General features: G+C 36.9%; 1 protein-coding gene across 3 annotated transcripts in view; it reads left to right on the forward strand.

The window, feature by feature from the left end:
* Window positions 1-26,556, forward strand: part of GLI3 (GLI family zinc finger 3) — a 371,021-nt gene that overhangs the window by 263,135 nt on the left and 81,330 nt on the right. For all 3 annotated transcript variants that reach the window (XM_081932570.1, XM_081932572.1, XM_081932571.1), the window contains exons 7-8: window positions 7,361-7,507; window positions 15,774-15,975. In XM_081932570.1, coding sequence (XP_081788696.1) covers window positions 7,361-7,507; window positions 15,774-15,975 — 349 coding nt within the window. The remainder of the gene's footprint in view (window positions 1-7,360; window positions 7,508-15,773; window positions 15,976-26,556) is intronic.

Genomic DNA, 26,556 nt, shown 5'->3' on the forward strand with positions numbered 1-26,556 from the left:
CATAAGAAATGAGAAACAAATTTAACTATTTTCCATAGTATTTTGATAATTTGAAAAAAAAAATACAATTCTTTTCAAGTTGAATTGTTTGGGGAAGGTGTCGTAAAAAGACATTTAGGGATCTAACTACTGTTATCCATGAAGGAATACATTAATTAATCCATCTAGATCAAGAGTCCCCAAACTTGGCAACTTTAAGACTTGCGGACTTAAACTCCCATAGCTGGCTGGAGAATTCTGGGAGTTGAAGTCCACAAATCTTAAAGTTGCCAAGTTTGAAGACCTCTGATCTAGATGACAGTGAATCCAGTAAAAGTTACGACAAATTTAATGCATGAATTGCTTTAAAAAGGGTATTTTTCTACAGTATTGATTATTATAGTTGTAGAAATTCATGAAAGAAGCACAATTGACTTCAGTTCATGTACAAATATTTCATCTTGTTTAGTATCTTATCAAAACTAAGCTACTTGAACTTACTGCTTGTTGAAATAATTTTCACAATTTTGAGTGTGTTTGATGGAAGAAGGAAAGTGGCTTTTGATTCCCTGCATACATAATTATTCCATTCATTGATTCAATGCAAAAATGGAAATTATATTAGTATCTTCACAGGATTCAATCCTGGCCCAATTACCAATAGCATTTAGGCTTATATACCGCTCCACAGCACTCTACAGCACTCCTTAGATCACGGGTGTCAAACTCAATTGCGTCACATGATGTATTGTAACATTTTTTGCCTTTGCAGTGTTGGGGTGGGTGTGGCCTGCATGTGATGCATCCCGCCCATGTGCTGCCAGTTTGACCCTCCTGCCCTAGATGGTTTACAATGTACTGTGTTTCTCCCAAAATTAGACTCACACAAAAAATAAGCCCTAGTGTGATTTTTGGGGGGGTGATCGCTCACGTAATCGCTCCGTTTCAAACTGTCCCCTTTGCAAGCACATGAAGCTTTGAATCTCTGTCATTTCTCCATCCAGGTGAAAAGTGTTTGGTCACCTATCAGGTGTGTGGAATGGAGCAAATTTCTCCAAAAACTTCAAGCGAAGGAAATGGAAGTAATCTGGGGGAAATGGCCAGATGAGTCTGAAATAGCCAAGGAATGGGTGGATCATGGGGGGAATCGTTCCTAAAATCCTAAGTGCATGAGAGTGAAAACAGGAACAAATAGCGAAGAGGGTGCTTTTGCCTTCTGCCCCCCCTCCCCACCTGGGCTCTGCTCTCCCCCCCCCCCCCATTCTTGATGGGCATAGGGTATGAAATGGGGCAGGAAGGAAACTGAAAGGCTGGGAAATAAGGGTGGCAATCCACAGTTGCCTATAGATTCATAAGCCGGGCTGGGGGATGAGCGATTTGCGGCTGAGACCAGGGATTTTACGAAAGATTCCCCCCATGACACACCCACTCCTCAGCCACTTCACAGTCATCTGGCCACTTTTGCCCAGATTACTTTCATTTCCTTCGTTTGATGTTTTCGGAGCGATTTAGTTCATTCCTAAGCACCCAAGAGGTGACCAAAAACTTTTTGCCTGGGCGGAGAAATGACGGAAACTCAAATCTTCGTGTGCTTGCAAAATGAACAGTTTGAAAGTGAGCAATTAAATCAATTTCAAAGCGTTCCCTTTGCAAGTACACGAAGCTTTGTCTCCCTCTAGGCGAAAAGTGTGTAACAGAGCCAGATAGAGACAGAGGCAATCTCCACGCGCTGCTCACTTTTTCTCACCGTCTCTCAGCTTGCCTGCAGCTGCGCCAAATGGGCACGTGCATGGGGTATTGGGATCGCCTGCCTCCTCCATCCCCCATGCCTGCTGCTGGTGCTGCCATGCAAGCCTCCTGCGAGCCTCTCATGGGACAGATAGCCATGCAGCATGTCTGAATCGCCTGTCTTCTCCTCCCTGCCTCTGCCTCTACACTCGGAATTAACAGTAGTTGCGCTACGCCAAGGAGAACAAAGCATGCTGAGAGGGTGGGGCCAGTGGTAGCTGTACTCCCACTCCCATCGGCCCTCACACTCGACACCTCCTGTACTTAAAAAAAAAAAAAGATCTCCCCGAAAATAAGCCTGAGTGCTTATTTTCAAGCCCAAAACGCAGGCACAGGCAAACAAAATAGCATCTTGTCCCCAACAATCTGGGTCCTCATTTTACCAAGCTCGGAAAGATGGAAGGGTAAGTCAACCTTGAGACCCATCAGGATCAAACTCCAGGCTATGTGCAGAGTTTGTCTGCAATACTGAACTTTAACCACTGTACCACTGGAGCTTTAGTTATGATTGTCCTTGCTGTAAAATTATAGATGTCAGTATCATCTATTATTTAAAAGATGATCATTGTTACAACACTGTTTTAATTCAGTCCATCCATATCTTTTTGATGAGTACATACAATAAATCTCAGGCGACATAAGGAAAGTTTTATCACCCATTTGATTTGCAGATTTTTTATATTCTGAGTACATATCTTTAGGAAGGTCATTCAGCATTACATAATTGAAAATCCAAAACTACATGATGAATATATATATTTATAAAAATTAATAACTGTAACAAATCCTTTTGTGAAAATCTTTCTAATAGCAATTCACTACATAGATTAAATTATCATGTTTGCTTTTATTTCATACTTGCAGATAAGAGCCAGTAATAAAGTAAAAAATATGCATCCCTGGATAACAAAAAGGATTCATTCAATTTGTGAAAACAATTCCTTAAACATCTATTCAAAGTAAAATAACATTTATATATTGTAAAGGAATAAAAGATGGCTGGTGTTATCTAGGTTCACAAATAACAATTAAATCATAAATCATGTGTTAGAAAATATAATGATTGGTTTCCCTTGTCATGTTAATCCAAAATAAAACAATGTGTGAATCACACATTGATTTTACTAGAAATTTCATCTCCAGCAAAAGCATATTCTTTTTTTTTGACTGCTGCTGTGTTAAATGAACAAGAATATAACCGCAGTTTAAATGTTGCCTAATGGTAATTGCTGCTAAATTGACTTATAATGGATCAAATTATGTTGGTAGTGTGCATTGAAGACAACAAAACTATTTTAATTAAGGGAAATGTCATTCACAGAATAGAATAAAATGGCAGGTTTACATAACAGATATTCTTCCTTTACCTGAATTTGAAAAATGAGTTGTTCTTGCTGCCTAAATGAATAAATAATAACTAATTAATCCTTACTTATATATATATCAGTGGTGGGTTCCTGCTGGATCGCACCGGATCGCGCGCGCTCCCTTTCAGCGCTCCACCTGGCTTGCGCGCTCCCTTTCAGCGCTCCACCTGGCTTTCGCGCTCCCTTCCGGCGCTGAAACCGGAAGTACAGTCTTGCCCCGCCCCTGGCGAAGCAACGACGCCTGCCTGCGCTCCACCAGCTCGGCTGGGAACGGAGATGTTTCCTCAGCGGAGCGGAGCGCTGACTTTTCAGGCGCTCCGCTCCGCTGAGGAAACATCTCCGTTCCCAGCCGAGCTGGTGGAGCGCAGACAGGCGTCGTTGCTTCGCCAGGGCCGGGCAAAACTGTACTTCCGGTTTCAGCGCCGGAAGGGAGCGCGCAAGCCAGGTGGAGCGCTGAAAGGGAGCGCGCAAGCCAGGTGGAGCGCTGAAAGGGAGCGCGCAAGCCAGGTGGAGCGCTGAAAGGGAGCGCGCGCAATCTGGTGCGATCCGGGAGGAACCCACCACTGATATATATATAATTAATCCAATGATACTTATTCTTATGAGAATATGTTTTAATGACCTGTATAGCAGGGCATTTTATTAGTGATAGAAAAATATTTTATTGCTTAATTTTTTAAATCTCCAACAGTTATATTAAGAATTACATAAATAATTGTACGATGTTATAAAGCAATTTTTAAACAATAAAATCTGATTTTAAAAATATGACACTTTTAGATATCAGATTAATTATAATTAAATTTGGTCTCTATAATTTCTTGTATTTTTACAGTTTCATGTTTTTATAAGAACTGTATACTTTAAATAACTTAAATTTATAATCTGTCTTTGGGTATTAGACTTACTCTTGATTCAGATACAATTTACTATATAACTTTATATGAATATATGAATGACATACATACATACATACATACATACATACATACATACATACATACATCTCCTAATCAAAATGAAAAAACAACAACCTGATATTAACAAAAAGAAAGTCCCAAACAAGGAAGCTTAATAAATTCAACATTTACTCATTTGATATTAGAATACCAATTTAGTCTTAGTCATAATGATAATTTATATAACCAGAGTAAATAAAAAATACTTTTGAAAAGAACATATTAGTGATTAAATACAAGATTTAATTACATTACATTAATTAAGTCTTGTTAAATTGTTTTGATGCTTTGTGTATAAAATAAATTGACATTCAGGAGGCTACTGTAATGGCAAAGGGTCCCAGTAAAACCATTAGTTTGCCAAGATATGTTAATAAAGTAGTTAGAAGGATTTAGAGCCTGAAACAAGCAGATTCATGTTATTCTCTCTCTATAAAACAAAATCTCAATTTCTAAACAATTTGTCCAGAATTTCTAAAGAAAGTTTGAAATAAGCTAATTTTAGGAAGATATAGGATTTCACAATCTCTCCACTCCACAAACGAATTCTTCTTTATATGTATATGAATTTAAAACTCTCAGCACTTAAACACTTATTTTTGATAATTCCCACGATTAAATTAACATTTATCAGTAAAGTCAGTTTTCTTAATTTCAACCTATGCTTCTCAAATTGAGGTTCAATACATGCTTTGTAAATTGACAGTATTTACTTATACTAGACTAAATTTGTTCAAAGATACTTACTTCAATGTCTAATTTTGTATTGCTTTAATTTATTTTTTCATGAATCAGACTCAAAGGAAAAAGTTAAAAGTGTTGGCAAATACCTAAAACTAGTATTTGTATGTAGTCACAATATATTTCCAGCATATTTTCTGAGGTCTCTGGTGTACATTTTCAATGTAATGAGCAAAAATGTTTGGCAAATTAGTTTATTTCCTGAAGTTTTGCAAGATTAGGGTTTAGTGAAACAAAATAGGAGCTTTTCATCTTACGAAAGCTAAAAATATTCAATTTACCCTTAAAGCTCCGATCTTGTTTCACCAATTTTGTGCAATAGTAAGGGACTAAAGAATACATTTTACCTTTTTAAAATGTCTTAAAATAGGCATGTAGTTGTATCCTGCGACCTATGCCTCCTGAGAAACTGGGGGTTCCAGAAAAAAAATGGAATTATGACCCCCAAGTTTCACTAAACTAGGTGTGGGTGTGGCCAGGGTGTGATGCATTCAGTCTGCAGGCCATGAGTTTGACAGCCTTGGGTTAAGGCATGAGGCTAGAAATCAGGAGACGCTGAGTCCTGCCTTGGCCACAAAGCCTGCTAGGTGACTCTTGATCAGTCACTTTTTCTTTCAGCCCTTTCAAGGAGGCAATGGTCTTTTTTGAAACCCTGCCCCCCCCCCCCCAAAAAAAACCTTTAAGAACTAGTCCAGGCAGTTGATAAGAACAAAGAATGATCTGAATGTAAGTATACACATGCACACATACACAAAAAGGGTATGCAATAGAAAATGAAGATTTATAATTAGACATCATGTGATCCTCTCATCTTTTTTTAATGCAGTTTGTACAATTCTTTCTATGTAAAGAATGTTGGAATATTCAAAACGTGTAACTAAAGCATGGATAACTATTAATAAATCAGGGTTCAGTCACATTTGGTGCATATTTATTGTGGAGATTTATTCCTTGTTAACAACCATCATCTGCAAATCCAGTGATTGATTCAGAAGCAGACTGAGCTCTGTGAAGGGGGTAAGGTCACTGAGGGGAAATAGTGTCATCCGTGCCCATCTGAATTTGACTGTCAATTAAAACTTTGAAAATAAGCCTTCTTTAATTTTAAGCCCAAATTACCCAATTTCTGCTTAACAGCAGAATAATAAAAGTCTAATAAAAATCAGGATTGTCATGCTGCAAGAGAACAGGAAAAAAGAGTAAGAAGATGATCAATCACATTATGGAGTCTCAAATGATTATCTGAAGCAGGTCAGTGTTTTAGGGCTTCAGAAATAAATTCTTATTACAATGATATGTGTACAAACTTTGTAGTAAAATTAGCTCCTTATCTCTTATATTCCAGATTTGTATAGTTATATTATCTAAAAGTGAAGGCTTCACCTCTTTACAGCTGTAGTTTCTTTCAACAAAAGACTATTTGAATATTTTAACATTATCCCTTCACACCTTTGTAGATATCCCAAACTTACTTTTGAATTTTTTGAGATAATGTTAATTTATACACATATCTGAAACCTTCTGAGTTATTTTTAAGTGTATCTGAAAAGCATGGTCAAATACTACAAAGCTTCAAAATTTACCAATCCCAGTTGGTTTCCTTAACATTTTCTTGATAATATGCAATATTAGTGAAGTGATACAATATTTTTTTATGCTGAAACCCATTAAATATACTTAATTCACATTCAAAAATATATTAGATGGATTTTTATTTTGCTTTCTAGTGTTACAGTATTTGCCATATATATAAACAAATAATATCCTATACAGTACTTATATGCTTCTTAGAACTTGGATATCTGTTGAAGTACTTTACCATATCTATTAGTTCATCAAAGCCAACAGCTTTGACAGTTTCAGATGTTTCTGTCGGGTGGTGGGATTTTTAAGAGAAAAATAATAATAATTTTTAAAGAACCAAAATAACGTGGCTGCATAAAAATGCACACATTTAAACTAATGCTTTGTTGAAGCACCTTTTGACTTTATGAAAACATTCAATTTTTTGGAGTAGGAGCCTATCAACATGGCACATCTAGCCTTGGAATTTTTTACTTGCTCTTCCATACAAAAGCATTCCAAATCTGTCAAATTGCCAGGGAAATTTGTTCAGCCCTCTTCAGCTCACCCCATAGATTTTCATTTGGATTCTGAAATGACTTATCTTGATGTGACTTTTTTACATATAAAAAACCTGGCATTTTAAAGAAAATTGCATCATCAAATTAAATCCAGATCATGTTTGTTGCGTTTTTGCTACTGTTCAATTATGCCTGATTTACATGAAGACTGCTAGACCACTGAAATTTATAAGATACAATTAGCATTGATTATTTGGTTAAATAGATGTCAATGGAATTAAATGTAACCAAGATTATATAGGATATTATGCATTGATACAGTATATTAAAAATACATAGCAAGTCATCAGACCTGCATAATGTTTCAAAATCAATGCAGAAAGAGAGAGAGAGATTCCTGTTTCTAATGTCATTAAATCATTCTTTTAATGATCTACTTTAGCTCCACATGCAGGGGTTAGTCCAGCAGAATACTACCATCAGATGGCTTTACTGGCAGGCCAGCGCAGCCCATACGCGGACATCATTCCTTCAGCTGCCACAGCAGGAGCAGGTGCCCTTCATATGGAATATCTCCACGCTATGGATAGTAAGTAATACAAGTGTAGCCAAAAAGATTAAATGAAGGGTCTGGTATTGTTGGGGGAAAAAAAAATCTGACTGTACAATTCACTACATAATAAAGTTTATATAAAAACAGATTAAAAGGTCATTAAATAGGGCTACCAGATTTGGAGTGGAAAGATCCGGACAAGCAGAGGATGGCAATAAAGGGTTAAGAGTTTTCTGCATCTTTTAACTGCCATCTATTTTCTGGATTTTGCACTATTATGATTATGAATTACTTCAGTTTTAAACAACTAATCTGAAGTATTTCACAATACTTTGGTAATGGTAAAATTGATTATCTTTAAGACATTTACCAAAAGATGTTTTTTTGTGAGCTGTATCTTTCACTATTATTCTTTTCCATAATCCTTGCATGTATTTTAGTAGAATATATTGCACTTTAAAGAGTTTGTGAGCAAAGTAACTACTTTTTACTCCAAGATATTTATTTTAACTTATTTAATTTATATTAATTTATTTTAAAGTGCTTCATCAAAGCACTTTAGATCCGGAGCGGATGGGCCCCCCTCAGTGGACCGGACGGGCCGCCAACAGCGAGTCTTGTGAGACCATCCTGGGAGGGGTTTCATTCTGTTGCCCCCGAGGATTTAGATAGGTTGCGTGGACGGCTGCGACCCACCACATGTTTAATGGACCCGTGTCCCTCCTGGTTGGTACTGGCATCTTGGGAGGTGACCCGAGGCTGGCTTCTGGGCCTGGTGAATGCCTCATTGGGTGAGGGATCCTTACCAACCGCCTTGAAGGAGGCGGTGGTGAGGCCCTTACTTAAGAGGCCTTCACTCGACCCAACGGAGCTAGCTAATTATCGTCCAGTCTCCAACCTTCCGTTTCTAGCGAAAGTTGTTGAGAATGTGGTGGCGCAGCAGTTTCCACGACACCTCGACGAATCCGAGTATCTAGACTCACGCCAGTCCGGCTTCCGACCTGGGCACAGCACAGAGACAGCCTTGGTCGTGTTGGTTGATGATCTCTGGAGGGCCAGAGATAGAGGTTGTTCCTCTATCCTGGTCCTATTAGACCTCTCGGCGGCTTTTGATACCATCGACCATGGTATCCTATTGCGCCGGTTGGAGGGGATAGGAGTCGGAGGTACCGTTTTGCGGTGGTTCGGCTCCTACCTCTCCGACCGGAGGCAATGTGTGTTGACAGGGGGACAGAGGTCGACCCCGAGGCCACTCACTTGTGGAGTGCCACAGGGGTCGGTCCTCTCGCCTCTCCTGTTCAACACATATGTGAAGCCGCTGGGTGAGATCATCCGTGGTTTTGGGGTTGAGTATCACCTCTACGCTGATGACACTCAGCTGTATATTTCAACTCCAAACCACCCCAACGAGGCTGTCGAAGTAATGTCCCGGTGTTTGGAGGCCGTCGGGGTCTGGATGGGGGACAACAGACTTAAACTCAACCCCTCCAAGACTGAGTGGCTGTGGCTACCGGCACCTCGATTCAGCCAGCTGATCCCATCGCTGGCCATAGGGGGTGAACAATTGCCCCCTGTGGAACGGGCGCACAATTTGGGCGTCCTCCTTGATGCCCGGCTGTCAATGGATGACCATGTGGCAGCCGTGGCGAGGGGGGCGTTCCACCAGGTTCGCCTGGTGCGCCAATTGCGCCCCCTTCTGGACCGGGATGCCCTACGCACGGTCACTCATGCGCTGGTGACGTCCCGCCTGGATTACTGCAACGCTCTCTACATGGGGCTGCCCTTGGGACGCGCCCGGAGACTGCAGTTAGTTCAGAACGCAGCCGCGCGGGCTGTGATGGGGAGTGTGAGGTACTCCCACGTAACACCTCTCCTGCGCGAGCTGCACTGGCTACCTGTGGTTTTCCGGGTGCGTTTCAAGGTGCTAATTACCATCTTTAAAGCGCTCCATGGCACGGGACCTAGTTACTTGCGGGATCGCATCCTCCCACATACATCCCTGCGGCCAATTCGCTCACACAGGGAAGGACTTCTCCTGGTGCCGTCCACTAGGCAATGCCAACGGGCGACACCGAGGAGTAGGGCCTTCTCTGTGATGGGCCCAACCCTCTGGAATGACCTCCCCCCCGACATTAGAACCACTTCTGACCTCCGCTCCTTCCGGCAAAAATTGAAGACCCACCTGTTCCGATTAGCAGGCCTGGCATAATTACAACTGTCCCTCCTGGCAAATGTATTATATCTGGTTATTTTAGGGGTTTTTAATTTACTGTATCTATTTTAGGGGTTTAAACTTATATTTATATTAGTTTTGTACAGTTCTTTTAATTGCATTTTAACCTCCTCCATGTCAACTGTCAACTGTACATATTTAACTTTTTATTGTATTCTGTTATATTTTGTATGAACTGTACACCGCCCCGAGTCCCTTTCGGGAGAGGGGGCGGTCTAGAAGCATTAAATATAAATAAATAAATAAATAAAATAAAAAGCACGAAAGGGAAGCTGACATAATAATCAGTCTTTTCAGCCTTGCATTTTATACATATATAGATACGTATTTTCATATTTATGCAGGGGCAAAGAAGTATCAGAGTAGGATTCATATTCTCATCCATAACATTCATAAAATGAATATAAAGATAAACCAGAAACTTTTCTTTGGGGTTTAATGGAAAAATACTTGGAAAAAAAATTGAAACTTTGATGTTATATATATTGATGGCAGCAAGATTACTTTATGCATAAAAATGGAAGGACACTTCAATCCCGAAATGGATGAATGGTTGCAAAAGCAGATAGAGTATGCAGAGATAGAGAAATTGACTGCTTTGATAAAAGAAAAAAAAGTACAAGTACTTTTGTCTCTTTTTGGATACCACTCTGGATTTTGTGTTTGAGGTGGAAAAAAAATGAAACATTGATTATGGGTTTTTGTATATTTTTCTCTTCCCTTTTTTTCTCCCCTATTTTTCCTATTATTTGCTTTTGTATTTTTGTATTTTACATTACAAATTATTAAAAAGAAATAAATTTAACAAATTTATGCAGGGGATGTTAGCCATTTTAATTACATTTTGGGAGTTGTACATAACATTTTGATGAAAATTAGGTATCATAGTATTTACATTGTCAAATATTCTTCGGAATGATTCACCTTTTGAAAACATGTCCAAAAACAACGTTTACAACCAAACATTTCATCATAATACATCTCAGAGCACTAAACAGTTGCAGCTCAGTGGGGCATTGAACAATATGCCACCACTAATCACCTCGGGTAGTGTTGCTCAGAAGATATTTTGCTTATATTTCATGAGCAGTCACTCTGTCATGTTAAATTTTCTTCTCCTGAAAATGTGTTATTAATGTGTTATTCTATGCCTGCTCTTCAGGCATATCTTTTGCATTATACTTGCATCAAAGCTTGATTTTTTTAGCCTCTACCTCAGCTTTCACTTGACTGAAGAAATCATTCCCTGATCTTTCATAAGACAATGTGTGTGAAGTCATGATAGATAGGGTGGTTTATGTATTTTATAAACAAACAGACCATCAAACAAAGAAATAAATGTGGAAGAGAATATCTAGAAATTTGCTGAGAACCATAAAACTGCTCACTTTCTCACTATACATCTTTATTATAAATTGGTAAAGCAGCCAATAATAGAATCTTAATATCTGATGTTCAAATCTTCAGGAAGATTAATCAATTTAATCTTTTTTTTAATCAGACACAATCTTTCATACGGGTCTAACAGGCAGTTCTCACCACAATTATGATTGGAATCTTGGTTGTTGAGGAAGCAAACTTTAACAAGGTATCATATGCTGCTTTACTCAATGACCATAATCCCAGCATTCCTGGTTGTGGTTGTTAAATGACTTGTTTTTTAAGTGGATGGAGTCCCATATACGGAGTGCGGGTTAATTCACAGAGAATGGAGGAGATCCTGGGAGATCCAGTGTAGGCTGGATGTGAATGTATCTTTGCTCATGAGCTGCAATTCTCTTTGCTGAAATCCTAACAGGATTTTCGGCTCTGAGCAGAGAGATACTTGCATGTAGCCTGCACAGAAGCGTCACGTGCGCAGACGAGTGAACCAGTAGTAAAAAAAAAAAATGGAAACCCACCACTGATCTAAATCATGTGATAATCGAATACTTAGCAATCAGTTATAAGTGCAAACAGTTTGCCAAGCATCCAGATTGCAATCATTGTGATCCCCATGGGATATGTGCAACATTTTGCAAGGGTTTGAAGTACCTTGAAGGCCATTAAATCAACAATCAGATTGTTGTAATTCAAGCAGTACCTGTCCTTCATGAACATTAGTAGCTTGATCTTCCCCTCACTCTCCCATTTGATATATATTTTGCTGTTTCCCCAGTAAAAATGTAAGCACAAAGCTTACAATATAGAAGAGATATTCTCTGAATGCTATTTATAAATTTTATTCTGTCATGAAAAAGTGCTCAGCAAACTTCTTCTAAGCAACATAATTATTAATTGCTTAGAAACACCAGATCACGCCTGCAAAGAATCTTAGATCAACTACATGGCAGCAAACAGATCCATAAAGCTTTAATTCTTTAATGCTCTAGCATCTACTGCAGTAGTTATCTAGATATTGGCAACTCAGTTCTGGTAGCCCTTACATTCAGATAATAGCATGAACTATAACCAGGAATTTATACGTAATCCTCTTAGTTACAGGTAAATAATATATTTTCTGTTAATTATCTGAAAAATCATTTTGAAATACTGCAGAGCCACCCATATTGCAAAGACTTATCTATGCTAGAATTTTCTCAAATAAGAAAGACAATGTACACTATCTATTACTATAATTCATCTAAGGGAGTCTAATTTGAACATTTTTTCTATTAACTAATTCAGTTACAATCATAAATGAGCATCTAAAAAGTTTCAGATATACAAAATTCAATTCACAGAAATGAATCCAAGCAACTAAATATGGTAAACATTTTCTAAAGGGAAGCAATCTTTTGACCTCTGTTTCTTCAGAATGAATACGGCCTCTTTAGCAAGGGTTTTTTTAATTGAAAGAAGGTCAACGGCTAGAGTAAGAAATGCAGTCTAATATTCTCAATAGCTTCTTCTCCTTCACTCTACTCCAAAATAGTTGGGCATGGATGGAATTCCAAAACAGATGAATGTAGTCACAACCTCAAGAACAATAGAAAAAGGGTTAGTTCTTTTTGGTGATCTGTCATCAATTTTTTTTTAGATAAGGCAATATTTTTGTGTCATATTAGCAGCAATTATTCTGGTAAAGACTATTTTCGGTATTAAACAATATATTAGCAAGCTGACTGATTAAACAATCAGTAGAGAAATAAATTCGGAATGAATTATAAAAAGCTCATTTTAACTTCACCTGCTCTATTTGATGAGAATTTGTTTAGTCAGGCAATAGAACTTTTATCTAAAGAAAGAGGCTAGTGTTTGTAAAAACTAATTAAAACTATTTCAACATGAATGTATAGTAAATTAATTTTAATTAAGCAGGAATTTAACCATCATGCTGAATATACCCTTTGAATTTATTAATTATTGAGTTTATTAATAAATTCAAATCTTGACTTTCTGCTGATTATTTTGTTTTTGTTTTTCTCATCATAATTGTGACAAAGGTCATGAAGGTAACAATTTATGATGAGAAAAACAAAAAACAAAATAATTTGCAGAAAATCAAGATTAAGATTAACAATAACCCTATAATTATATTTAAGGCTAAATGTTAAAATCTGTGTTACATTGTGTTAAAGAATCTGTGCTCTTTCTATACATTGTATTTTTAAATACAATGTTTAACATGTTTACATTATTTTGAATCGGCATCTCTCTATTTGGTTTGGATTTTGTATTTAAATTTATATGACTAATCTCATGTCACTGACTTCTTTTTTGCTGATAATAAATCAGATAATAAAAAAAATATTCCTCTCTACTGCTCCTGAGCTACTACTCACTGTGGATTAAGGGAACTAAAAGGTTATAACTGGGTTTGTTTTAATGAAATCGTTACCCCTAATACTTTCTCATGATAGAATAATAAAAAGTAATAAAATCACTTACTAAAGCATTAATTTAATTTAATTATTAATTAATGCTTTATTAAGAGTAATTTTATTTTCATTATTCTAACATGAGAAGCTATTAGAGGTAAAGATATTTGATTGTATATAATCAAATAATATACTAATCGTCTTAAATTTACTAACCATCATCCTACTTTACATGAGAAGATTTGCTGAATAATAGCCATTACTATTCTTTATATTTACTTGATTTCTTAATATCCTAGTTTTATGTTTCTATATCACTCAAGGGAACATGCAGAAATTAAAAATACAAATTAGAAAATGTAACAATAAAAAACAATACAATTAAATTCACTTATGTAGGAAACATTTCAAGGCTTGAATGTCACACAGTAGATGACTCTAGCACACAGGACAGGTACATTTCAAGAAGTAGGAGGTTTTTAAAAAGAGCCTCCCCTGCTGATTTAAGTAATTGGGCAAGTATATAGCAGGGGAAATGATTTATGAGATAATCAGGGCCCAGGTTTTTAAACATCAGAACTTCAAATTATGTCTGGTAGACAATTGAAGTATAGTCCAAATCTTTCACTGCAGCATGTTATGGATAGAAAGATCAGAAATAGTGGAAGTTCTGATGTCACAACGACCATCCCCTTGACTGTAATTGGTTAAACTGCTATCTTAAACAAACTTTCATATAAACTTTGATAACTGTTTTCATTCAAAGGAAAGGAAAGGCCCCCATAATTTCAAAGAATCTTAAATTCTGCATTAAATCAAAGTAGCAGAGAGCCACGCAGCCAGTGACAGTACATAAACAAGAGATGAAAAGAGTATGAAGGTTGGGGGAGGATTTTTCACCCACTTGTCAATACTATATCCTGAGCAAGACTGGAGCAACATGTTTTGTTTCTAGTTTTATAGAAGCAAAGAAGAAAGAAGAGAAACACAAACCAGATGCTGGAGATAATTGACAGTCTTACTTGTGACCAAAGATTTTCAAAATAAAGTAAATATAGAATATAGCTAGACTTCAGATAATGTCATAATGGAAGCAATAAAGCAAGAATTCAAGCAACAAATATTTTGAGCAAATGCACAGTGGATTTTTATTGGTGGATTACCCTTTTATAGAACATTTTTTTCACACATCATTAGACATTGGAGATTGCAGCATATCATTCTGGCTGGATTACTGTATATGTTTCATCCAACAGTGATGATTTTATTTTCTTAAGACAAATATATTGATGAGTTAAAAAAAACATTTGCCTTGGAAGATTTACAATTCTTGTTAAAATAAATATGCCACTTTGGCCGTATCAAGAGTATAATCCTATGGATTGGATAAAATAATACATAATTAAAGCCTCCTCACTGAATCCAATTCTTTACAGTAATAAAGGCTAAGTTTGAGAATTAAAATTTAGTGAATTTTTTAACTGATAGTGAATTTCAGAATTCACTCTGAATGCTTCCAGATTTTATTTTTAAATTATATATATATATTAATATCCATATATCCAAACATAATTAGAAGAAAATATTGGTGCATTTAAAAGCAAAGTCCTATGGTTACATAGGATTTTTTAATGAATGAAATAAATACATTTATGCTATCTTAAAATAATATTTAGGGTACTGGTTTAAATCCAGCAGAATTGCTAGGAAGCTTTAAGTGTTATTTCATTCTAAGCCTCCTGGAGAAAATATGAAATATAAATACATATAAAGATTTTGGAAGAATTTTTACTGTATTCATGAACAAAACATGCATCTTGATTTTCCTTATGTTGGGTGAATATATGTTAGAAACCTTTTTAGCAATTTTTAGAAAAGGTTTTGAGTTAACTACTAGCTTAGATTTGAACCACTCCATCCCCTTGCTTCTAGTGAATTAATAAAGTGAATGTCTAAGCAGCCATCAGATTCATAAATCACTGGAAATACAAAAGATAACATATAAAAGTCTTTTCCCTTTGTTTAGCAATTTATCATTTTGTTTGTACATTAACCAAGAGAGCTCCCTTGAGGTAAGCAATGGAAAGATAAATGTTTTTTCTTAATTTTTTTTCAGTTGTATCTAGTAGATCATAAGTGAAAAGAGTGCACTTGTCAAAAGCATGTACTAGTGTCAAAACTCTTTATATTCACTGCCAGCAGCAATTAAAAAAGAGGATTGGTGCTCTGATAAATAATTCTGGGGTTGTTGTTTTTTTAAATACAACAGGCACTAGGTTTTCAAGTCCCAGGCTACCAACAAGACCAAGTCGAAAACGAACATTGTCCTTATCACCGCTGTCTGATCATAGTTTTGACCTTCAGACCGTGATCCGCACATCTCCAAACTCCTTGGTGACAATTCTGAACAATTCCCGTAACAGTTCTTCAGCTAGTGGATCTTATGGGCATTTATCTGCAAGTGCAATAAGGTAAATCCTGGTATATATATATATGTCTTGCAAGACTTCATAATTACTTTTATGAACAAATTTTTGTACAACTTTCATTTCAAGCAACTGTATCTGGGATCAAGAATTTAATCCCCTCCCAAAGGATATTGTATTATTTAAATATCCTTTTTTTAAAATATAGTATGAACACTAAAAATAAAAGATCCTGAGCAATCAAAACCATTTAAATGAAATTTATTAGGTGCAATGTTAGGAGGAGGTACAAGGAATGCAACATATTCAAATGAGGTATGTACTAAAATGAACGAATATTTTAAAAGAATATTTCAAAATGAGTACATTTTCAGAATCCTGGGAAGAATAGGACCTTTTATGAGAAAATAATAATACCCTTGATTTTCTTTTGTTACTCTTTCTTGATGACTACTATTCTGCTGGGACAGATTGGTTATATATGAAACAATTTAATGCAATTGAGCTATTTTTCTTTTAAAGCCATCTAAAATACTATTATCCAGTGGAATCCTGTTCCATAATCAATGCATTTTAAAAAGAAATTTAGTTCATTATTTTGAAATGTATCAATTATTATTATTTATTTGACCAGGTTTGAGTGTTGCTACTGATTAAAGGTGCATTTGAATGTTTTTGAGCTACTGGAAAAATGTCTGTTTGTGAAAGCTAACACATAGTTATATGAAAAGATCAATTCATCACAATACATTTTTGGTGATGTTGATGCATAAGTAATCCTATTGATAAAAGATTCTAACTTGGGCAGAAAGAAGAGACCTGATTAATGGTGTTGTCTAATTGCCTCTATACAGTAGAGTATACAATTACGAATCCATAGCCACTTAGCTATAACTGCAAACTTGGGAAAGGACTGCCTGCTTGCTTTGTCTGAAGCTGCTGCTTCGTCTGTGCCATAGCGCTACTAAAGCGCCCCTCATTGCTTCAGTTAAGCAGAGGCAAGCTTATACAGGACTTAGTACAAGTCATGAGATTGTAGTTTCATGGTACATAAATTTATTATTATTATTTGTGGGTAACCTAAATTTTTATATGCTCAACATTTTATCTTTTGCACAAGTTTGATGGGTAGTATACACAAATAAGTACTCAAAACTTATTGCATTGTTTCTCAAACTTGACAACTTTAAGATGTGTGGATTTCAACTCCCAGAATTTCCCAGCCAGTCTGCTAGCTAGGGAATTCTGTGAGTTCAAGTCCACACATCTTAAAGTTGCTAAGATTGAGACACACTACCTTAGTGGAAATATAGATGGGAAGCATTTCTCTCTATATGTATGTCTTTTATTAAAACATGTATGTGCCGCATCCTGTTAATATGCATCTCAAAGCAATTTCAGCTATGATGTGGCACACTTTGATTTAGTCACTGCAGTATCGAATTTTTGGAGATCTTATCCATTCTACCTCATTTCAATGAGAACTTCATTTTGCATACTGTAAATTTTACTTGATGATGTTATGTGTTTCATATCTCTTTTATTAGATAACTAGATAATTGTAGTTGCTTTTAGTTTTCTGTTGTAATAGTTACTTTATTATGAAATTATTTACATGATTAAATTAAATTATTTATTAAATATTAAATATTTATTAAAATTTTGGTTGATTTAAATTGTTTAGAGCAAATATATGTTGGAGGGAAAAGACTAACAATTTTGGACCAGTTTTTCAGTTATCTGAAAATGAATGCAGAGATTCATACAAATACTTTTTTCTAGAAATCCAATGCATGACCAGAGTTGGCAGTAGGTTTCTGCTGAGATTTCTTTCAAGCATACCTTTGATTTTTCCTCTGATAGACTATTTCCGTTCTTTATTTGAGAACATTATGAGCAGGCTTCCTCAGCATAAACATGAAATTAGTGAAGTCTTAATATCTGGTTAGTTTAACTTTTCTTTTTGGTTGAAATGATGTTAAACAAGTTGAAAACGGATTAAGCAGTTGGGGGCTAAGAGAGAGAAGTCAAAGGACACACTTTCCATAAAGCTATTCATTTATAGTTAGATTATTTTTATATTAGGAAACATTGTGCTGGAAGATCGTTTCCTGTAAACAATCTCATGCCTTATTCCACATATTTGAATTGGATTTCAATGATCTAAGACAGTGATGGTGAACCTTTTAGAGACCGAGTGCCTAAACTGCAACCCAAAACCCACTTATTTATCACAAAGTGCCAACACAGCAATTTAACCTGAATAATGAGGTTTAATTACATAAAATAATTATAAACAAGGCAGAGTTCAGCTATTTGTTCTAAGAAAAATGTGATAAATGCACTTTTATGCCCCTTCATTTTTTTCTGCTTTTGTAATATTACGTTTAGCAACAATAAAAAAGAAAAACTTTGGTAATATCATTTCTCCCTTTTCCTCCCTCCCTCTCTCTTTCCCCTCTCTCTTTCTCTCTCCCTCTCTCTCTTTCTCCTTCCCCCCCTCTCTCTTTCCCTCCCTCTCTCTCTCATATTCTCTCCTTCCCTCCCCCCCTCTCTCCCTAGGTGAGAGGAACCCCTGAACTTAAGAGTTACAATTAAATGTGTCAGGGGATTGGAGCGCAAATAAAAAAGCCCAAGTTCAAGTATGCAGCACCAAACATTTTAAAGCTCTATGCAGCGAAATTAAATGTCCCAAGTTCACCCTCTGGCTCCCATTCTCCTAATCTTTTCCGGATTGAGCGTAATTCCTCAGACATGAAATCTCACTTCTCCTCAGTTCAAAGAAAATTCATAATTTCTCCTCCCTCATATTTGGGCCAAAAAACTCATATTTGAGTTTGTAAAATATTTTTTAATCCTCCAGTAGACTAGTTAACTAGATATCACTTGAAATTAAAATTGAAGTTGTTACTTTCTGCATTTCTTTAATTTCTCCTCTTGATCAGCAGAGAAAATCCCTATTTTAATATTTCTGCGGTTTCACCATCCAGTTCTGCAGCATTTCCTCATTTCAGCCTGCTCGCAACATTTATTACTATTTCTCTCTAAATAGACACAACACCTCATTGTGAGTCTCTTTCTCTCCTCCCCCCCCCCACCCCGGAAGACCAGCTGGTCAGCAGGAAGGTGGGGCATCCTAATACCCGCAGCTCTGCTGGAAAAGCAACTGACCGGATGTCAGTTTCTTTCTTTTTTTTTTTTTTTTGCTGAGCTGAGACAACGCGGGGTTGCAATGTGGCTCTGTGCTAAATTTGACTGTGCTGCGCAAGACTCTGTGAGAGTAGGGGGCAGGCCATGGGGCAGCAACAGCAAATGTACTGTAACGAAGACAGAATGCTTTTTTGCACATTTTTTTTGTCCCTCAAACTTTTATTTCCTTGCAAACAACAGTAAGAAACGTGACGGAGCTGAGCTGGGGTGACGGCATGTGTGCCCACAGAGAGGGCTCTGCATGCCATAAGTTCACCAGCAGGGATCTAAGATATAGCCTATTCTAAGATAATCAATCAACTTTGGGTAGGAATCATGTATCTGTTTCTTCTAAGATCCTCTTGCACTAATTGATGTTTCAACTGTGTTTGACTTAGGTATTAATAGAAATAAATATACTCTTCTTCAGAGTTAGAATTTACAATGAATCTGCCACTCCCGCAAAAAACTTAGTAGAAATAAGAAAAAATTCTATACAGTGTGAGATTAATTACACTGCTATTTATGATGTCTCTTTTTTCATTTGTGCCTCCTTAGTTCTTAAAAATGAATGATTCTTTTGTATTTTATTCACCAGTAAGAGATAAGTAATAGAATTCAAATATTGTTTTGAAGGAGTTAGGCAGAGATTGATCATTGCATTTGAAGGAAGTATAGATAAACAAAACCTTATGTAAATGGAAGACATTTTAATTTACTTGTATTTATACTTTACAGTAGCATAGAGACACAGAATAAATTATGTTTTTGAATTTGTAGCTAAAAGAAAATAAAGAAAAAATGCAAACATGTTTATAATATTCATTTACTTTTTTCACTCATATTGGGATATGTTATTAATATTTAGATCAGGGGTGTAAACTCGATTTCATACTGGTGGTTGACCTTGGGTGGCTGTGGGCAGGGTGGGCATAGTTGTGGTAGGTCGCACATGCAAGCAAGCAGTGCAACCAGGCCACAGACAGCATTGGTTCGTGTGCCCAGTCAATTCCAATTCCACAGTGGCCTTACTGTTTGAGGGAACAATAGGAACAAATCCTTCAACTAAGCAAGGAGGGTCTGTGGCCCAGTGCATTGAACTGTCAGGCATACCTCCATCAATAACCAAGAAAGAAAACTCTAAATTCCATTGTTCGTGGAAATTAAAATACTTTTATGGTTATAAAAAGATAGCAGCGAAAGAAAAGCAAGATCTGAGCCAAAAAGGTGCGAACAATACATATCAAATGATTACCCAGGCCCCTCATTCCAACGACCCCACCCCAGTGTCCAATCTGCAACTCCCTAAGGTGTCATGTGGGTTGCATCTTCAAAAGGCATCAAGTTGGTATGACCAGGCCCAAACACCGGCCACCAACATGCGCAGACGATGGTGAGACGAAAACTACCTTTTCTACATCTCCTCCAGTACCATATAATTCCCATCCCAAATACATGCCCCCACCCTCCACGTTTCTATGGCAGCCGATAGCAAGCAAGCGAAGCAGAGGCTGACATCCAGCCCTCCTTCAGAAAGGGCATCACCTCTGGGGAAATACGAAACAAAATAAAACAACAATAACAACCAATACCATATAATAAAATCAAGGCTTATCAGGATATTTGGTATAGAACTTCTGTAAAAGTTTGGGAGCCCTAACATGGGATTTGTCCACCCATTCAGCCTGAGAAGGGGGAAAATGTTTCCAGGACACCAAATATTGGATGTGTCCTCTATGTTTCCTGGAATCTAAGATTTCTTTAATCTCAAAATGTTGCTCTCCTTCAATAAGAAGGGGAACGGGGTGAGGGTTGGGGCGGACGTATAGAAGAAGTGTGTTCTGGTTTTAGTAAATTCACATGAAACACAGGATAAATCCTCCTAAGGGTTTTTGGCAATGCCAATTTTACTGATACAGGATTTATGATTTTAACAATGGGAAACGGACCCACATATTTTGGACCCAGCTTCTTTGATTTCTGGGTGGTTTGCAGAAATACCCTATCCCCTCATTCGCTAGCATTGCACTACCAATTATGAATCTCCTGAAATCAAAAGGAGATGTTAAACCTAGGCCGGGTAAGCCTCTGAACTGGACTATGGAATGTCCAGTGGGCTGGACATGGATTGAAGGCTTCATTCCTGCACTCAAACAGTAAGGCCTATGCATGTGAGCGAGCAGTGTACATGGGCTACAGACAGCATTGGTTCATGCACCCAGCCTTAGGTCTGACCTGTGGGGCCCTCCTGGAGCCAGCAAGGGACCACCCAGCTGCCTTGGGCCCGCCTCCTGGACGCACACATAGGAGGCAGTGAGCATGCAGCTGCTGGTGTCCTGGTGAAAAGGAGGTGCTTAGAATGCTGTCAACCTGTGGGAGAAGACAGTCCCCAGGGATGCTATAGCCTGTGCATCTCATTGACTCCTGTCCATGTGCCCAGGGGATGGGGAGGGTGGCCCCTTGCTGGCTCCAGGACGCCCCCGCAGATCTAAGACTGACTGCCTTCCGAGGCAGACGGCTGCCACTGAATTGTAGATTAGCTCCCAGGCACAGTGGGCCAGTCCTTCACTGTTTCCAGGGAGGCTCTATGATCCAGATGTAACCACATCGCAGACCGGATCTGGCCTGCAGGTCTTGAGTTTGACATCCCTGATTTAGATTATTATTTTGAGTTCTCTTCCATATACAAATAAAGTTAATAGCATGGTATAATATATGCTGCAAAGCTTTATTCTCTGCATATTTTTTTCTAGTTAGTACTTCGTTTTCAATGGGGCCTACTCCTAGACAGTTGGAGTAAAACTGTAGTCCCATTGTATTTTAGCATACTTGCAATATTTTCCATGACTCAAAACTGGAAAAATCATTTTCATAGTCCTAATTTATTGCCCATTTGTCAACCAGTAAGTTACTTGCTTATTTTAAATAATTAAAATGAAAACGAATCTTTAAAAATATAAAACAAATTATTGAATATATGTCAATTCGAAGCAAATGGGAAGGAGTGAAGAATAGCAGTTATCAACTTGTGAAGTTATACAGATTTCTGTAAGGGAGAAAAGGTGGTGATGGTGGTGGGGAGTTCTGGTGCTTTCCAAAAGGGCATTCTGCAGGTATAAGTGAGAATTTAACTATACTTCAGTATGTTGTAGGAGCCATTTTTATAGAGTTCAACAGATAATTTATGTAAAATTCAGGTTTTATAACCTATTTTTTTAAAATTTTTATCTTTTTGAATTGAAAACCCATTGATAACATATAAAAGTATAAGTTCTAAAGTTTTTTAAAATGTTAATTATTTTATAAGAATATGCAAAACTTGCCTGAACAAAAATTTACGAAAACAATAAGAAAAAATATTTATTACAATAATGAATTTTAACTGAAGAAAAATAATAGATGATATGATGTTTTACAATAACCTTATTACTTTATGTTGCTCTGTTATGTTCTCTTATGAAGCAGTTTTTAATCTTGGCTTGTGGTTCATTCATTCATATCTCTAAAGATCTTATTAGGACAGGAAATAAAATCAATTGGTTAAATGTGTTTTGAACACTATGTTTGCCATATCACTCATTTGTTTGCAAAGATGGAAAGCTCAGATCATTCAGAATGTCACCTAAAGAATTTCTATCAGTATCTTCTTGGCGGAAAGACTGATGGATTAATCTTTCTCCCCTTTGAAATTAGTGATCAATGAATATTAGTGTCAAAATATTGCAGTAAAAAGTGCCCATGTGCTTTTCAAATAGCAATAAATGTTTATTAAAGTCTATTCTGCATGTTAATGTTTGTAATCACTTCATTACAGTATTTCTTAGACCTTGCTCAGGCCTAAAAACATCCTATGGCAAAAATTAATTATATCATATAAAACTGAATGTTCTGTAATTAAAGCTCAAAAAAATTCATATAATGGAATAGCTTAACTTGAAAATTAAAGCTCTGGTTGTACTTTTAAAAAAATGTAATAACTATATGCTTTGTATTACATATACACATATGTGGAAAAATCAACATACACTATAATCATGGTAGATTTAAAGTCACTCTCTGGAGTTATTGATGCAGTTAAGCAGATTAACAGAAAATGGTACTCTGAATTATGTAAAAAAAGCTAACCACATTTTAATTTTTTAAAAAATATATTTTTACCATTTAATTTTTAAAATGGGCCTTTCAGTATAATTAAGTTACTATTATTCTTGGAGACCTCTCTGTTATAAAAGTTACCCTTTTAAGAAAAGCTGAAGTGATCTTGCAGGTTTTAAGAGAATCTCTTTCAGTTTAACATTGTACTTTTTGAATAAAGGGACAAAAATGTCTCCTACATAATAGTTGTTCACTGCGGGAGGCAGAGAGAAATAGGTAGTAATATTCAGCAGTTGCAACCCTGCAGTCTTGGCTTGTGCTCTTTCAGCAACCATGAATGATTACAGTACAACTTAGCTAAGGTAGCCTCTATGGATGATTGATAGGATGTTAATCAAAAGATGCATATCAGCTTCAGAATTTGTTCACAAGCATTCTTCTAATAGCTGATTTCATGTTCAGTGAGCTCTTTGCCAGTTTGTTCAATTTATTCTTCAGTATACAAGCCATTCATCATGCTTGCAGTAGCCATAGGACAGAATAAGTGTAACTACTCTCTTTGAGCTATTAAAATACAATATCAGCACAAGCACATGCACATGTACAGGTGTGTTTATGTGTGTATTTCAAAGAAAACTGCTCTTTAATAAAATTATATAAGACTATTTTTCCTTCTCCCACTCACCTGATTGGATCTAGATGAAAATAAGAAATTGTTCTGAGTAATTTAAGGAATATTAGATTATACTAAAATAAGACTATTCTTAAAATGGTTTGAGGAACACTTACGTTTATGAAACTGTGTCATCCTATATCTCAGCAACATAGTCAGACAAAAGCACAGAGAAGTCATTCTGAAAATTTCATTGTTGATTAAGACTGCAATTGTAACTCAGTTATTCCCTGTTCTGCTCTGATGTCCTAATTATTGCTACATATGTGTGATGGTGAACCTATGGCATGAGTGCCAGAGATAACACACAGAGCCCTCTCTGTGGCCACACTCACCATCGCTACCTGCTGTTCCAGGTTGCCAAAAAGGTTGACCATCACTGCTATATACTGTCAGTTGAATGTCTAGAAATTGATTCCAGTATATAGTAATATACTTACTAATAATAGTAAGACCTGCTTATAATATTATGGTTTACCAATTGCTATTGCCTCTCTTAGACCTTATTACTAAAAGGACTCTTCAACAGATTTTCTGGAAGTAAATTCTGCATGATTAACATCATTTTATTTTAGATTGTCTTCATTCTACAGCAGCTGATTTTTATCAGTTTTCACTTGATTCTATCTTTTAATTTAGAAGTTGGATATACAAATTATTTTGAATTTGACACAGATTGTTACAACATTATTCAGAGTAGTCCAGTATTATTCTAACAGTCCCAAGAGGACAAGCATTTCAAATTTGGAATCGTCATTGTAAGCCACTCAGTTGTGTCCAACCCTTGGCCATTCTATGGATCAGTACTCTCCATGTGCATCCAGCAGATACTAGCAGCCCCCTTCTCCTTTTTCCACTGATGACTCCCAGCATGATTTATTTTTCGAGTGGATCAGCTGGCATGACATGACCAAAATATAACAGCCTTGTCTGGCAATCTTGGATTCAAGTGATATTTTAGTGAAGTTTGGTCTAGGACTTCTTTATTATTTTTGCAGTCCATGGGATGCATAATAATTGCCTCTAGCACCACAATTCAAAGGTATCCATCTTCTCTTATCTGCCTTTTTCAGAGCTCAAGTTTTGCAACCATAAGTAACAATTGAAAAAATTATTGCTTTAACTAATCTGCATTTCGTTATGAGTCTGATGTCTTTACTCTTCCAGATGTTATTTATGCCAACATTCCAGTTCTTCCAAGTGACTATATACCTTTTGATCTCAGGGCTGCAGTTACCATTTTTGTTTATTTTAGAGGCCAGGAAGATAAATTCCTTTACTGTTTCGATGGTCTCATTGTCAATGTCCACTTTGATCTGTGTGTACGCCTCAGTTGTCATTATCTTTGTTTTCCTGATGTTCACTTCAAAATTTTCACTTTCATCTTTGACTGTCAGAATTAACCACTGCAGGTCCTCCCTGCTTTTTGCAGCAATGTTGAATCATATGCATATAGGAGATTGTTGATATTGCTACCATTAGATTCCTCCAAATATGCATCTATCTCTGTGTACATGTTGAACAGTATAAGAGACAGGATGCAACCTTGCTGAATGCCTTTTTCATTTCAGAATCATTTTTTGTCTCCATGTTCCATTCTTACATCACAGCACAATGATTGGATGAGCTGGATATGGGGTGGTGATATCCCAGTTCTTTGAGGCAGTTCCAGAGCTTGCCATGGTCACAGTTGAAGGCTTCTGTCTAGTCAATGAAGCACATCTAGAGGTCTCCTTTGTTTTTTCCATCATCCAGCAGAGACTGACAATATAATCACACATTCCAAAATCCTACTTGTACATCAGGCATTTTTCTGTTGGCGGTTGGATTCAAATGTTGCTGGTTTACCTTCAAGAGAGTTTTACTCACATATGCAGGGGTGGTATTCAGCCAATTCTGACAGGTTTTGGAGAGCCGGTAGCGGAAATTTTGAGTAGTTCGGAGAACTGGCAAATAGACTGGCCCCACCCCCGCTGCTTCCCAGCTGTTCTTCTTTTGTTGCCCTGAACAGGAGAATGGAGCTGGAAAGCAGGTCAGTGGCGTGGGGAGGGAATGGGGATTTTGTAGTATCCTTCCCTTGCCACGCCCACAAAGCCATCCCATGGCCACAAAGCCATGGCCACAAAACCGATAGCATAATTTTTTGAATCCCACCATTGCACATATAGCATCAAGGCTATGATTCAATGGTTGTAACAGTCTTTCATATCTCCTTCCTTTGGTATTGGAATAAATATTGATCTTTTCCATTCTTTTGGCCATTGGCAAGAATGCCATACACTTTGGCAAAGTGCTATCAGTATTTTTGTTGGCAGTGGTCTCAGCAATTCTGCAGGAATTCCATCAACTCCTGGGGCTTTGTGGTTAGGCAACTGGTTGAGTGTCCACACTGCTTTCTCCTCCAGAATATCTGCTTCCATTTCTAGTAGATCAGGTTTTCCATTTATGGCTTGGCCTTGTTTTTCATTTGTGTAAAGTTGTTCTGCTTATTCCATGCACACATACCCCAATCTTTCTCTAATTGCTCATTGGTTATGCAATTCCAGCCCATCATGCCCTGTGACCATTGTCTTTCTTGTCATAAACTGATTTCTGGCCTTCATATAAATGAAATATTCTCTTGTATGATTCCTCATTGCTGCTTATTTCAGTTTCTTACATTGTTCAGC

The sequence above is a fragment of the Natrix helvetica genome (assembly GCF_964273705.1).
Source record: "Natrix helvetica genome assembly, chromosome: Z".
NCBI classification, from domain to species: Eukaryota; Metazoa; Chordata; class Lepidosauria; order Squamata; family Natricidae; genus Natrix; species Natrix helvetica.